General features: G+C 42.6%; 1 protein-coding gene across 4 annotated transcripts in view; it reads left to right on the forward strand.

Annotated features, from left to right (window-relative positions):
• The window catches only part of TAFA4 (TAFA chemokine like family member 4), a 156,857-nt gene that overhangs the window by 36,285 nt on the left and 107,703 nt on the right, over nt 1-12,869 (forward strand). The window contains exon 2 of one of the 4 annotated variants that reach the window (XM_055558376.1): nt 3,000-3,072. The exons of 2 other annotated variants lie outside the window; for them this stretch is intronic. In XM_055558376.1, the coding sequence (XP_055414351.1) occupies nt 3,018-3,072 (55 nt within the window). In that variant the 5' untranslated portion in view covers nt 3,000-3,017. Of the gene's footprint in view, nt 1-313; nt 1,311-2,999; nt 3,073-12,869 lie in introns of those variants that run through there. One more of the 4 variants, XM_055558379.1, reaches the window with a different exon arrangement.

Here is a 12,869-nt window from a genome sequence, read left to right on the forward strand (position 1 = left end):
TTTCCTGGTGGTCCAGCAGTTAAGTCTGAGCTTCCTCTGTAGGGGACATGGGGTCTATCCCTAGTCTGGGAACTAAGATCCCACATACTGTGCAGCGCAGCCAAAGAGAAAGAAAGATTTTAGTAGTGCCAAGCATGCTCCAAGACTTCTGAACTTAAACTTACAGCAGCAGTAGTAGTATAACTCCCTTTCCCCCACACCCTCATCAGCTCTGGGTACTATCAGGTCTTACTGATGTGTGAATATGGTAATGAAACCTACTGTCAGATTGTTTTGACTTGCAGCTCTTTGACTACAGACTCTGTGCTGCGGGACTACGTGTTTTCCTTGTGCTATCCTATCCATTATCTGTTTTTGCCTTGGCTGTATTGTTTACTTGTCGATTTGTGAGAGTTCTTTATAAATTGAGGACACCAAGTACCTGGACTATCATTTCCTTGTTTCTTCCTGCTTTTTCTTTGCCCACGGTTCTCGCGAGGCTGTGTGTTCTAATTGGCTGTGTGTGTTTATGTGTATGAGAGAGAGAGAGAGAGAGATGAGGAGGGAAATGGCGAAGGGAGGCAGGTGTTGTAAATGTCTCTAATGACCTCACAGCGGCCACGTGGATTTTCTTCCCATTATTGTGCTCACCTGATGACAAAGTCAAGGGTCAGACTTGAGAAACTCTGGTCAGGTCTTTGAGTGTATCTGAAACAGCCTGAGAGTAGGAGCAGGCTGTAGAGAGTTAACTGCAGAAGAGAGTGTACTGTGTCCAAAAGGACTCCTGACACCGTCCCAAGAGCTTTGTGGTTTGTGCTGGCCAATTAAAGAAATTGTGGCCCTAGGAAACCCTAGTTGGAAGCTTACTGGATGCTTTTAATGGCTCAGATTAGAACCACTTGTAAAATAAACAAGGAGATATTTTCCAATCCCATCTTCACTCATCTGTCTAAGACAGAGCCAGAGGGGAAGAAGATGGGACCCCATCCCTGATTTGGGCTGATCAGATCAGGTGTTAGGTGTGCGCTGAAGTTCACTTTAGTTCAAGTGTTAGAAAACAAAAATGCACCCAATTTTCGCAGAACAGGGAGTGGGAAACTTTCTTTAAGGCATTGATCATCTTCCACTCGAGAACAGAGGTAGTATCTTTAAGGAATTAGAAAACACAAACGGCCACCTTTGTTGTTTTTTAAAATTCCAGCTGACACAGTGATTGAGTAGGAGACCTTGGGGTCGCGAAGAGGCAGACGCGACTTAACTGAACAACAACAGAGGAGACCGTGTGGGCATCTGTAGCCCCGGACCACAGAAGAGGGGCCTGGGGCCAATGGGTAGGTTACATTCTTTTAAAAGGAAGCCAGAGTTAACTCTCTCATTTCTTCAAGGAGCAGTTTGTCCTTTCGTTCCCTGTCCCCCGACCTTTCCCCGCCACTGTACGTAACATCATTTCCCCACTAGAGGGCAGCACGTGTAATGCTGTGGAAAGATGCTGACGGTTTCACAGACTTCAGAGTCATTTGAAATTAACCATTTAGGGATGTTTGTGACAGTTTCATTCAAGGTTCACGTGATGAGTTTGGGACACAAAACATCCTACATCCTGGAGATTTATCCTTGGGTATATTTTGTTGTTGTTCAGTCGCTCAGTCGTGTCTGTCTCTTTGCGACCCCATGGACTGTAGCATTCTAGGCTTCCCTGTCCTTTATGAATGAGCCTAAGAATGAATATTTAGACACTTTAAATTTCCCCTTTGAAGACAGAATCATAGCTGCTTTTCCCATATAGCTGAGAGAGTTGGAAACTTGGGTGCTGCTGGTTTACAGGTTCATTTTAATAGTCCCATTTCTCCAGACAGCTTTAAATATGAATGACTTTGGTCACATTTAATTCCTGCAGATGCCATGGTGCCTAGCTGCTGTTTAATATACTCCGTTTTGGTGGAAAGTCTCCTGTTTAATACATTGTGCCCAGGTGTTAAGGCCCTGAGAAACGAGCACAACTGAGCATGAGGCAGCAGAGCACAAGCAGATCTTCAGGAAAGCATAATCCTGGTTCTGCCACTTCCCAGCTGTGTGACCTTGTCCAAGGCACTTAACCTCTCTGAACTTGCTTCATTATCTGTAAAAATAGAATGATGTAGTTGCCTACCTTACGGAATTATTGGACCTACTTAATAAAAAAGTAGGTGAAAGGATTAGTAAACACTCAGTAAATGGTAGCTGCCTTCATGTTTAGAGGCATTTAAAATGAGCAGGAGTCTGGAAACTTTCAAGGAATAATTGAGGGCTCCGTATGGGTGGGGGATATAATCAGTGACAAAACGTTTGAAGCTTTATCATGTACAAGAGAAAATGCTTGTTTTTCATTGTTCTAAAGAGCTGACTGTAATGAAGAGAATGTCTTTATGAAGACTGGTGTTTCACTCAACCTTAAGGAAAGAGGAAAGGAATTTGTAACAAGCAGGATTTCATCATGCTGGGGACAGAGCAACCCCAGGGCGTGCTGAGAGTCCTTTTACCTTCTAGCCTTCAGTCAGGTCTTCCGTAGAGGGAGGCACCTCACTGATGGGGAACTGTGTCAAGAATTGTAATGGGTCTGAGGCTTAACCTTCCTTGCAAGGTCATAGGGCAGCCTGTCGGTTTCCTGGATGCTGGTGGAAGACAAGAGATCCTAGGCTAGAGACAAGGGGTTTCTTCTTACTGCACAGCAAATAGCAGGGGTTCAGGTTAGCTCCTGCTCTCCTTTCATATTTGAGCTGGTTACAGAATCTCTTTGGGACTCAGTCTCTTCTGGAAAGTGGAGATAATAAACAGTAAAAGTCATCCTTAAGGAATTGTAAAAAGGAGTCAGTTCCCGTCTGGAAAGTGCTAAGAATTGTGTTTGTGTTTTGAATGTTCAATAAATGTTGGTCATCTTTATTGAAAACTGCCTTCTCCTTATGAGGGCATTCCATTTTATAGAGGTTCTGTGATGTTTACATTTATGGAAGTTTAGATTTTCTGTTTTCTCTGTGATACAGGATGATCGCAGAATATGAATGTTGGACTTGGGTGCCTTGTGTTGCTTTCAGCTTTGGTTAAATTGTTCGAAAAGTAACTACACCTAAATTTGGGCTCCTGTTTCTGTCCCCTATAACAGCCGAAATCTTATAGGAACCCTGCTGATGATTTTGATTGGAATGACTACTTTAGCCCTCATTTACTGTAAGACATTTCTTTCAAAGATAATACAGATAGTTTTGAAAAATAATTAGTCTGCATTGTCAGAGTTCTGACACAAGGGGGCAGGCAGGGCTTAGAAGAGCTAACAGCAAGAAGCAGTATTGTAGCCTGATGCAGATGTTGTCTAGCAGAAATAGGAGAGCCACGTATGTAATTTTAAATGTTCTATATAACCACATTTAAAAAGTAAAAAGAAACACGTGAAGCAGTAATGTATTTTATTTAACCTAATACATCCAAATATGATTATTTCAACCTGTGGCCCAAGCCACATTCTAAGCACTCAGTAGCTACACGCAGCCAGAGGCCAGTGTAATCTGCTTAGTGCAGGGGAATGAACTGAGTCTTAGCATTACTTTCTGAAAGATTAAAATTATGAGTTATTTGTATTTTCATGGGTCAATCCTAGGGCAAGGTGTTTTATCTCCCTTTTGTTCACTTCTTTTTAAGTTTTTAGTTTTAGTTCTTTATTTTTTTCTTGAATGACTGCTTCTAAATTTAGGTTAAGTACCAGGTAAGTGGGGTGTGTAGCCTTCATAAAGTGTGGAAAAGATGGCTGCATTTCCCGATGAATTGCCTATATGATCATTCCTTGCAAGAGGGTATTCTTTTTAGGAAAAGAAAAACGGCAGGATAGTATATGTGTATCTGTGTGTGTATGTGTGTGTGTGTGTGATGGCTTCAGCCATTAAGTCTTTTTTTTTTTTTTTAAACTTTACAATATTGTATTAGTTTTGCCAAATATCGAAATGAATCCGCCACAGGTATACCTGTGTTCCCCAAGCCATTAAGTCCTAAAGTTAGTCCCTGGAAGTTAATTTTGACCAATAACAGGTATTTATCCACTGGAGTGAAGTCCAACAATATAGATTTAATATGGTTTCTTCTGTAACTGTTTTCATCTTCCTGCCCTGCCCCCAGTGAATGGTTACTTCTTTAACTGTATGGGTATATTTCTATGTAGGCAACTTTACAGGAATATCCTCTGTTTTATAAGCCAGAAAAGGACTCCGCAATGGCCCCAAAGCCCACGTTTTGGGAGTAAAGAGGATATCCATGTGATGATGCTTACTTGATTTCTCTGGGGAGCTTTTGCATGAAAAAAACAGAGAGGCTCCACCACAGCTATGTTATATCTGAATCTTGGACGGTGGAGCCCAGGCAACTATATTATTTAATAGTTTCCTGGTGAGTATCAGAACCACTCATTCAGAAGAAAAAAAATCAGAAGTTTGACTCAAGCTCTTGTCATGCTACAGTTTGATCCCAGTGGTGATGAGTCTCCATCTCAGGCTCACTACACACGATCAGGCTTGCAGAGAGGGCTGTTTGCTTCCTGTAGCAATGACCTCCATCTCCACGTCTTTGGAAGGGCTGTGAGAATATTTGGTCATTTTGTACTGGCATGACTGTTCCTGGATGCCAAGAGCTCGTAGCGTGAGGGATTCCACTGACCTCCCTTGGACCCTTCATTATTTTTGTCCAGTGCCATTTGATGGGCTCATCTTAATCTCAGTGTTCATAAGAAGAAAAAGGAACCAATTATATGAGGTGTTAATATTTGACTTCTTCTCATCTCAGCTGCAAGTTCAAGTCCCAGTGCCACAGACAAGGTCAGCTTGGCAAAATATCTGACAAATGAGCATGCTTCACATTGTTTTTTGTGGGGAGGAAGGGGTGTTTCACAGAGAGGGGAGTAAAGAATTTCAGGTCCTTAAATAAGCGTGTGAGCCCCCGCAGGTGGCAGAGCAGGCTTTTTTTTCCTGATGCATTTTTGTGCCTTTGAGGCAGAAGAGGCAACCCAAGGCCTTTGAAGAGTTCTCTGGGTAGTTAGGCAAAAGATTCTCTTTACCCTTGAGAAGAAAGCTCCTTTTTCTTTCTTCAAGCCGTACCTTTGAACTTACCTAAACAAAGCCTACACTTTGGGGTTTAAAAAGCCCAAGATCTCATCTGTGTGTTGGCTTTATCCAAGGAAACCAGAATCTTTTGTATAAAGAAAACAAAATCATTTGGTAAGAAGAATCAGGAGGGTAGAGATGGAAAGGGAAGAACAATGAGGTTTTATGTTTTTCTAGGTGTAACTTGAATGCTGGAAATAACTTGGCCTATATGGTGATAGTCATATTATTAAAAGGATGTTCAGAAACCTATTAAAACTTTAATTCACTCTGAGAAGAGAGTGTGTACAATAGTTAAAAACTTTCCCACTCTTTATGCCGTGGGCTGTCAGTGCATATGTCTTGGGGAAAGTCTGAAATCAGATAAAAACTACAGTCAATTTAAACTGGGCTGGGAGGGCCTGACCGGGTGGCTCAGTGCTTAAGAATCTGCCTGCAATGCAGGAGACGTGGGTTCAACCCACGTCAGGAAGATCCCCTGGAGGAGGAAATGGCACCCCACTCCAGTATTCTGGCCTGGAAAATCCCACAGAGGAGCCTGGAGAGCTATACTCCATGAGGTCACAAATAGTGGGAGACGACTGAGCACACTCGCAGTGTGTTGTGGAACAGGTAGTGAGGGATTCAGAAAGGGAAAGAGTAGATAACTTTGTTTCAGGGAAAAGTAATACGGGCATGAAATAAAATGAAAGAATGACTCTACCAGTGGGCCTTCTTTCTATAGTTTGTTACTGACTCTTGCATAACTACTCGCTGAAAGGCTAGAAGTAAATACCAGCAATCCAGGCATGTGTATGGCAAGGGAACGCGAACAGTTTGAACTTGGCACAAAGTTAAAGGTGTGTGCCTTCTGCCCTCAAGCCAAACGTAGTTCTAAGCTTTGCTGTTGGGAAAGCATTTGCAAGGCATGGTGGTCCAGGAAGTCATGTCTTTCAAGAGAACCATTGAAAGGCCTGGTTGGATTTGAGATACAGGCATGAATTTATTGCTGTTTGCTCTACCCGACCTTCCCCAGCTGTCCTGTTGTCATCTAGCCGATTTGCAAAGTGCCAACCGGTGGAGACCAGTGACTTCTATTTGGAGAGATTCTATGTGTTTGAGCTATTACTAGTCAATCCTATTCAATAGGAAATATTGACTGTATATAAAGCAAGATAGTGGCAAGTAACACTGAATATTTTTCTAGTTAGTGGGCGTCTAGAAATTTGAAACATCCACACAATGGCTAGCTCAGCATTTTAGTTGCCAGGTCTGTGTGTGTGTGTTTCTGCTCCAGAAGAAAAACTATGGTGTTTGATCTCTCCAGGTGGGAGCCTGTCTCTGCTACCGTATGTTGTGCTGATCTTGTTTCCAATGAGCCTGACTTGGTGACTCTTGGCTGTGTGACACGTCAGAGCCTGGATTGTTTCTCTAAGTCACTGAAACCTTCAATTGAACCCTATTAATTTTAGAATTTGTGATGATCCTGAAATGATGGGATTGACATTTACCCATGCTCTGTCTATGAAAGGAGATTTGCTAAGCAAATAAATAGTGTAAACAGTGGGAGCTGTTGAAGTTACCTATAAAAATATCAAGTGATTTGAAAGCATTTATTTAACAGGAAATCAAAATGCTTGTGCTTTGGCTCTGTGAAGCCCTAGCTGTGTGAGTTATTGAAAAACAGTTATTCAGTCTCTCTGGCAATGGGACTGCACCCTCTATCTCAATGTTTTTTCATGAGGTTTAAATTAAATAGTGCAGAGTTGGGTATTACATTGAGAACTTAATGTATTTTTAAACAGCTTTATTGAGGTATAATTGACATGCAGTAAACTTTGTATAAGTGTGCAGTTTGGTAACTTTTAGCATACATAATGTATAGGTATATATATACACACACACACACACACATACCCATGAAAACAATCTTGATGATCAAAATAATGAATATACCCATTACCCCTGAAAGTTTTCTTATGCCCCTTTGTAATCAATCCCTCTTGCCCCTACCTGTACCATTGCCAGGCAACCACTGATCTGTTTTGCCATTATAGATGAGTTTTCATTTCCTGAAATCGTGTTTAAGTAAAACCATACAGGATCTATTCTTTTTTTGCTTGATTTCTTCTTCATAGTTGCTGTATGGTTTATCTGGGGTGTCATATGCATCAGTAGCTCATTTCTTTTCTTCATTTTTATTGGAGGATATTTGCTTTACAATGCTGTGTTTCTTCCTGCTGTAAAGCAAAGTGAATCACCTATATATATATATATATATATCCCCTCTATTTTGGATTTCCTTTCCATTTAGGTCACTACAGAGCATTTAAAAAAACCGTTTTGTTTGTTTATTTTTGGCTGTGCTGGGTCTTGCTGTACGGGCTTTTGTCTAGCTGCAGTGAGTGGGGTCTTTTCTCTAGTTGCAGTGCAGGGGTTTCTCACTGTGGTGGCTTCTCTTGTTAGGGAGCAAGGGCTGTAGGGCACACGGGCTTCAGCAGTTGTGGCTCCCGGGCTCTAGCGCAGAGGCTCAATAGTTATGGCACATGGGCTTAGTTGCTTCACGGCACGTGAGATCTTCTGGGATCGGGGATCGAACCTGTGGCTCCTGCATTGGCAGGTGGATTCTTTACCACTGAGCCACCAGGGAAGGCCACTGTAGAGCTGAGTAGAGTTCCCTGAGCTATACAGTAGGTTCTCATTAGTTATCTATTTTATACATAGGAGTGTATTTACGTCAATCCTAATCTCCCAATTCATCGCATCCCTGTTTCCCCCATTGGTGTCCATATGTTTGTCCTCGAAGTAGCTCATCTTATTGCTGAATAGTGGCCCATCCTGTGTCACACACTGTTTATCCATTCACCTGTTGGTGGACATTTGAGGGTGTTCCCAGTTTTGACTATTACAAGTAGGGGTGTTAGGAACATTTCTTACAAGTGCTTACATGAACATATGCTTTTATTTCTCCTAAGGAAGTTCCTAGGGAACAGAATGGCTGGTTCATATGGTAGATGTATGATTGACTTTTCAAGAAACTGTCAAACTGTTCTCCGGTGTGGTTGTACCAGCTCACACTCCCCCCAGCAGAGTAAGAGAGTCTTAGTTCCTTTACATTCTTGTCAGCGCTTGGCATGGTCTGTATTTTTAATTTTAGCCCATTTACTAGGTGAGTAGTGATATCACATGATGGTTTTAATTTTCATTTCCTTTATGACCAGTGACGTTGTGCATCTTTTTGTTTGCTTTTCTGTATATCTGTGAAGTGTATATTCAAATCATTTGCCCATTTTTTAGAAAGTTGGGTTATTTTCTTAATATTGAATTTTGAGAGCTCTTTACATATTCTCAATACAATTCCTTCATCAGATAAGTGAATTGCAAATATTTCCCCTGAGTCTGTTCATTCTCTTAACAGTGCCTTTTGAAAAGCAGTTTTTTGTTTTGATGAGATTCCGTTTACCAGTTTGTTCTTTTAGCTACCATGCTTTTGATATCTTTTGCTTCTAACTCAAGGTCACAAAGCTTGCTTTCTATGAAATGGTTTAATTTTAGTCTTGATGTTTAGGTCTGTGATTCATTTCTGTAGATGATGTACTTGAATGCATTTTGAGTAGGTAAGAAAATACTGCTCATTATAAATTCTCCTCCTGCTACCTAGTTGAAGTTGCTGAGAGTACTTGAACATAATCATAGATTTATTTTCAAAAGACTTAGGCATTTTAGTAAGCCAGACTGATAGTCCCACACTAGTTAGTCTGAATTAGTGAGTTAAAATAACGATGTCCAATAATGTAAACAGTACAGCTCTACAGATAAGGATATTTTAAACAGCTCTTCTTCCAGACATGGGCAGTAACCAGTTGTATAGACCGTGACAAGTTTAATCTCTTGGCCTCAGTTTCTGCAGCTGTTAAACACAGAAGTTAGATGATCTTTGCTGTTCACAGTGTGTAGCTCTGTTCACTAGAGGTGGGTTGGATTCTTATGGGTCTTGATGTTCATCCTAGTACCAGTAACTGACGAGGTTGAATAGATGTCCCTCAACTGTGTGCAGCTCATTTTTCAAGCATGCACTGATGGCATCTGATGGAAAAAATAGAAATTGACTTAAAAGGGCTTTGACTTCCTATTAATGCTATGTCAGGTCTACATTTTCATAATCAAAGGCTTATCAGCAGTACAACCACTGTCTGATTGGAAATACATTGTAAACTTTATTCTTACTAGGAGAATGTAGTGGCTCAGCTAGTAAAGAATCCTCCTGCAGTGTGGGAGACCTGGGTTTGATCCCTGGGTTGCGCAGATACCCTGGAGAAGGGAAAGGCTACCCACTCCAGTATTCTGGCCTGGAGAATTCCATGGACTGTATGGTCCACGGGGTAGCAAAGACTTGGATATGACTGAGCGACTTTCACTTTTCAAAATAGTCTTACTCATTTTAGCTGGGAAACCTGTGTCTAAATGATCTTCTGCTAAGGATTTTTCAAACTTGGAGGTGTAATGAGACTGTGAGGTACTACTCGTTCATCATTTGTGGCTAGTGGGTTTCAGCTGAGATGCCGGTTTGTTCTGGTGGTTCCAGGTGGGTAAACGTCTCGACTCTCCTGCCTGGCCCTTGACAGTGTTCCTCACCCTGCTCCATCCACCCACTGCTGGCTCAGAAAGTGGCCTGTGTGGTAGCTAGAATGATGTATGTATCTTCATAGCTCAGACTCAAGGGTGGACTTAGAACTTCTCTCTGTGGGCATCCTATAACATGTGCCAGCTTGGAAGCCCCCAGGAACATGTTAATAAACAAGTCAGTTAGGGTAAAATGAAGCATCCTTGTAGGGACTGTCGTGTGAACTGTATGTTGCTTTCTGCTTATTTTTAGTAATTGTTTCATGTCTATGGCCTTTCCTGGTGGCTCAGTGGTAAAGAACCCACCTGCCAATGTAGGAGACACAGGTTTGATCCCTGAGTCGGGAAGATCCCTTGGAGAAGGAAATGGCAACTCACTGCAGTATTCTTGCCTGGAGAATTCCATGGACAGAGGAGCCTGGCAGGCTACAGTCCAAGGGGTCACAAAGAGTCAGGCGCAACTGAGCAGCAGCAGCACGTGTCTGTACACACATGCACGTCATACATGGTATTTGCAAACTGCTTGGGCTCTTAACTTAGAGTATGTTGATATAACTGATTTCCTTTGCCCTCTTGTGTGTTTTATTTCACGCATTAACAATATTCTGAGACGAAGTTTGTAGAGTCACCATGACACAAAAAAGATGAGGGATTTCTGTGAGCATTGGGAACTGCATCTTAGCCTCCCTGCCCTTCACAAGTCCGCTAAGTGGGTGAGGGCGGCAGGGAGCGCAGGCATCTCGCAGCCTCCTCAGAGAACTCTTTCCCCCCCCAGGGAAGTGACTCCCTGGTCACGTGGGAAGCTGCTCTATCATGATGTCGGGTGTCCAGAGAGGTGAGCTTCCCCTCGGGCCAGCGGGGAGAAGGAATAGCAGCAGGCAGAAGTGAAATCAGTTGCACCATCTGGCAGAATTGGGACATGGAGCTTATGTGTGACTAGTTCTGGGGGAGCATCAGTAAAGTTGTCATCGTACCAGTCCCCTCCCCACATCCCCGCATCAGGTATCCAGTATTGAATCTCCATTCCTGACATCTGTCATGTCGGTCTGCATTTCTAGCAGGTGGGGGAGATCAGATGACAGGTCATAGATGGCTTAGTTTGCTGATGAGTCCTCGTGACCCTTTTCAAACCATTTGGTGGCATTTCAACGGGCTCTGAAAATCTGCCATCCTTTATGTCTCAGCACAGAAAGAATTTAGCGAGAGACAAAGTGATAGATAAGAAGTGATTTATTAGAATAGGATGCTTGGGATGCTTACAAGCCAGGCAGGTGAGAGGGTGCCATGACCCACGAGCTTAGTGGGCTACAGTTTTATAATCAAAGGAAAAGTGGGGAGGAGGGAAAGACTGCCTTCTTCCTCATTGTTGAATGGACGTCACACTTCCATCATCAGTTCTTTGACCGGTTTGGGCAGGAGAGTTTTCTTGTTTTTATATGGTCTAGCCAGGACTGTCATGACACTTTGGAAAAATTAATTCAGGTCTCTCTGTTCAGTGAGGCCATTTCAGTTTGAAATGTCTCCTTTCCATAAAGCATTCCTTCTCCTGTGCAGAAAGCATGTCCTAGGAATCATTAACTTACCGAGCTCACTGGGCAGAATGTGGGTCCCATGCTACCATTGGTTTATTGTTTAGGGGCGTGTCTCATGCTTTTGGTTATAAATTTTGTTGCTAAGCAAGCCTGCCTGGTTTTGTGGTTACGTGAAGGTGAAGATGAAGGTGAAGGTGAAGTCGCTCAGTTGTGTCCGACTCTTGGCGACCCCATGGACTGTAGCCTACCAGGCTCTTCTGTCCATGGGATTTTCCAGGCATTAGTACTGGAGTGGATTGCCATTTCCTTCTCCAAGGGATCTTCCCAACCCAGGGATCGAACCCGGGTCTCCCGCATCGTAGAGAGACGCTTTAACATGTTTCCTTGAGTAATCATTAACTTATTAACTATTGTTAACCATTAAGATGTTAAATGGTTAACATCTTAACTATTTAAGATAACATACCTTTTTATAATTTATAGTTATCTCCCATACCTTTTTATAATTTATAGTGCCCTAGTGGGATGAAGTATTTAACCCTTTGTCCCTTTACTCCTTTCCTGTCCCTTTCTCTTAGTGGAGAGAGGAGGAAGTGAGTGCTGGTACACTTCCAGGGTTGTGGGGTCCTCTCTGAGTCTGTGGAGCTGGGCTGAGGGGAGGCGGGCGACCTCTCCTCCTTGGTGAGTTCCAGCACGTGCCCTGCACAGGTGTACATGACTTTGTGGCCCTTATCGTTGTGTATGAGCATGATTTGTGTGTGTCTCCCTTTCTAGGCAAGAGTTCCGGCAGGGTAGGCACAGGGGTCTTACTTTTATTTCACAAGGTACCTGACATACTGATTAAAAACTTAACAGCGTGAGTGAATATTGAATGCAACAGGATACTTCCTATCCAAAAGTAGAATTTCGCAAGGCCTGTCATCCTAGCTTTCTGGGATACAAGTGGGAGAGATTTTTCATGAGTTAGTTCCTGGGACTGAATGAAGAACACACCAAGATTCCAAGTGCTGTGGGATATTTCATCGTGCATGCCCATCACAGGTGAATTCTTCATTCGCTTAGTCAGACAGTTAGATTGTTCTTGCTCTCCACCATCCCAAAACAGAAACAAAACAAACAGCAATGAAAGTGCACTGGTGATAATCCATGTGAATGTCCCTGTCTGGATCTGTTCTGGAATTTTGGGGATATACGGATGGGTGGGAGGAATTACTGGGTAGCCAGGGAAGAGGGTGCATACATAATATGACAAAATACTCACAGATGGGCTGGCCACAGCAGCCACTCTCCTTTGCAGTCCCTGAAGCTGCGTTTGAGATATATTCTTTGAAAGGAAGGAATTTGAAGGCAAAGATTGTAGATAATATCTGTGCCTCGCTTGATGAGTTTCAGGGTCTTAGCCCATTGATTAGTATATATGATTAAAATTTTGGGTCAGGAACCTAAGTGCTACGTAAGTATCCAATCATAGGATTCAAGTGTTCTACATAAATATTTGTTGTTGTTGCTAAGTTGTGACTCTTTGAGACCCCATGAACTGTAGCCCACCAGTCTCCTCTGTCCATGGGATTTCCCAGGCAAGGTTACTGGAGCAGATTACTACTTCCTCCTCCAGGGAATCCTTCAGACCCAGGGA

This window comes from Bubalus kerabau, chromosome 20 (genome assembly GCF_029407905.1).
Source record: "Bubalus kerabau isolate K-KA32 ecotype Philippines breed swamp buffalo chromosome 20, PCC_UOA_SB_1v2, whole genome shotgun sequence".
In the NCBI taxonomy this organism is placed as follows: Eukaryota; Metazoa; Chordata; class Mammalia; order Artiodactyla; family Bovidae; genus Bubalus; species Bubalus kerabau.